This window comes from Aplysia californica, unplaced genomic scaffold, assembly GCF_000002075.1.
Source record: "Aplysia californica isolate F4 #8 unplaced genomic scaffold, AplCal3.0 scaffold00782, whole genome shotgun sequence".
Taxonomy (NCBI): Eukaryota; Metazoa; Mollusca; class Gastropoda; order Aplysiida; family Aplysiidae; genus Aplysia; species Aplysia californica.
Genome location: NW_004798052.1, coordinates 333,573 through 334,518, shown reverse-complemented (window position 1 = coordinate 334,518; position 946 = coordinate 333,573). Strand labels below are relative to the sequence as shown.

The 946-nt window shown below is 35.5% G+C and overlaps 1 protein-coding gene across 1 annotated transcript in view; it reads left to right on the top strand.

The window, feature by feature from the left end:
• Positions 1-328: 328 nt before the first annotated feature.
• LOC101861689 (MAP kinase-activated protein kinase 2) overlaps positions 329-946 on the top strand; it is a 26,027-nt gene continuing 25,409 nt past the window's right edge. The window contains exon 1 of the mRNA XM_005109478.3: positions 329-594. Within this exon, the coding sequence (XP_005109535.1) occupies positions 442-594 (153 nt within the window). The 5' untranslated portion in view covers positions 329-441. The remainder of the gene's footprint in view (positions 595-946) is intronic.

The window sequence follows — 946 nt, the reverse complement described above, 5'->3', positions numbered from 1 at the left end:
ATATTTTACTCTGTTCAATGTGCAAGAGGGAACACGCATAATATTATTATACAGTGCATGTGTAATTATAAACCGTGATAAAGTAAGATACCATACATTTAAAACAAGTTTAACAAGACTTTCCAGAACAAAGTTATTTATTTAAACACTAAACCATTTTTCTACCTCAAAATACAGTAACAAATACAATAAAAAAATAGTAAATTGTCTAGGCATAGAATATATTTTATAAAGATAATTGATATTTAGATTAACTATTGGGATTTTTCCGTTATTTTCCGTCAAGAAGGTTGAGAAATTGTATTCGTTCTAATTATAGAGAAATTTGTCATTTCCTGGTCTAAATATCCGGTTTGGGCTCTTGTGACATCGTTTGTGAGGTAGCTGTGTTACTATTTCACAATCGTGTATTGAAAAGACGTTGACATTTTCGCTTCAAATATGATGGGACAAGGATATATGAAACCTTTGCAAGCAAAGAAACACCCGATTTCAGACGATTACAGATTGACGGGAAGTGTTCTAGGCCTCGGCATAAATGGAAAAGTGCACGAGTGTTACCACAGATCTTCACAACAAAAATACGCATTGAAGGTTGGTTCGTGATGATAGAGTATCTAGAGATCATGCATGAACCGATATGATAGGGATGTTGCCAGTGCGATCATTCGCTGTCACTGTTTGTTTGTTTTTTTCATTTGAGTGTTTGGTTAGGGTTAAGGTCAGTAAGAATAGGTGGAAAATATGAATTGGAGAGTGATGTATCTAGATCTAGATCTAGAAATCTAGATTTATTTTTAGGGAGTGTATACAGACCCGGTAACCGGGAATAAAGTCACAAAGTATACAGACCCGGTAGGGGAACTCTTTTGTGATTTCGGAAACTTTCAGCACCCTCTTGGCTCAGGGTAGAACTAGGTTCTTCTAGATCTATGGCCTAGGTCTA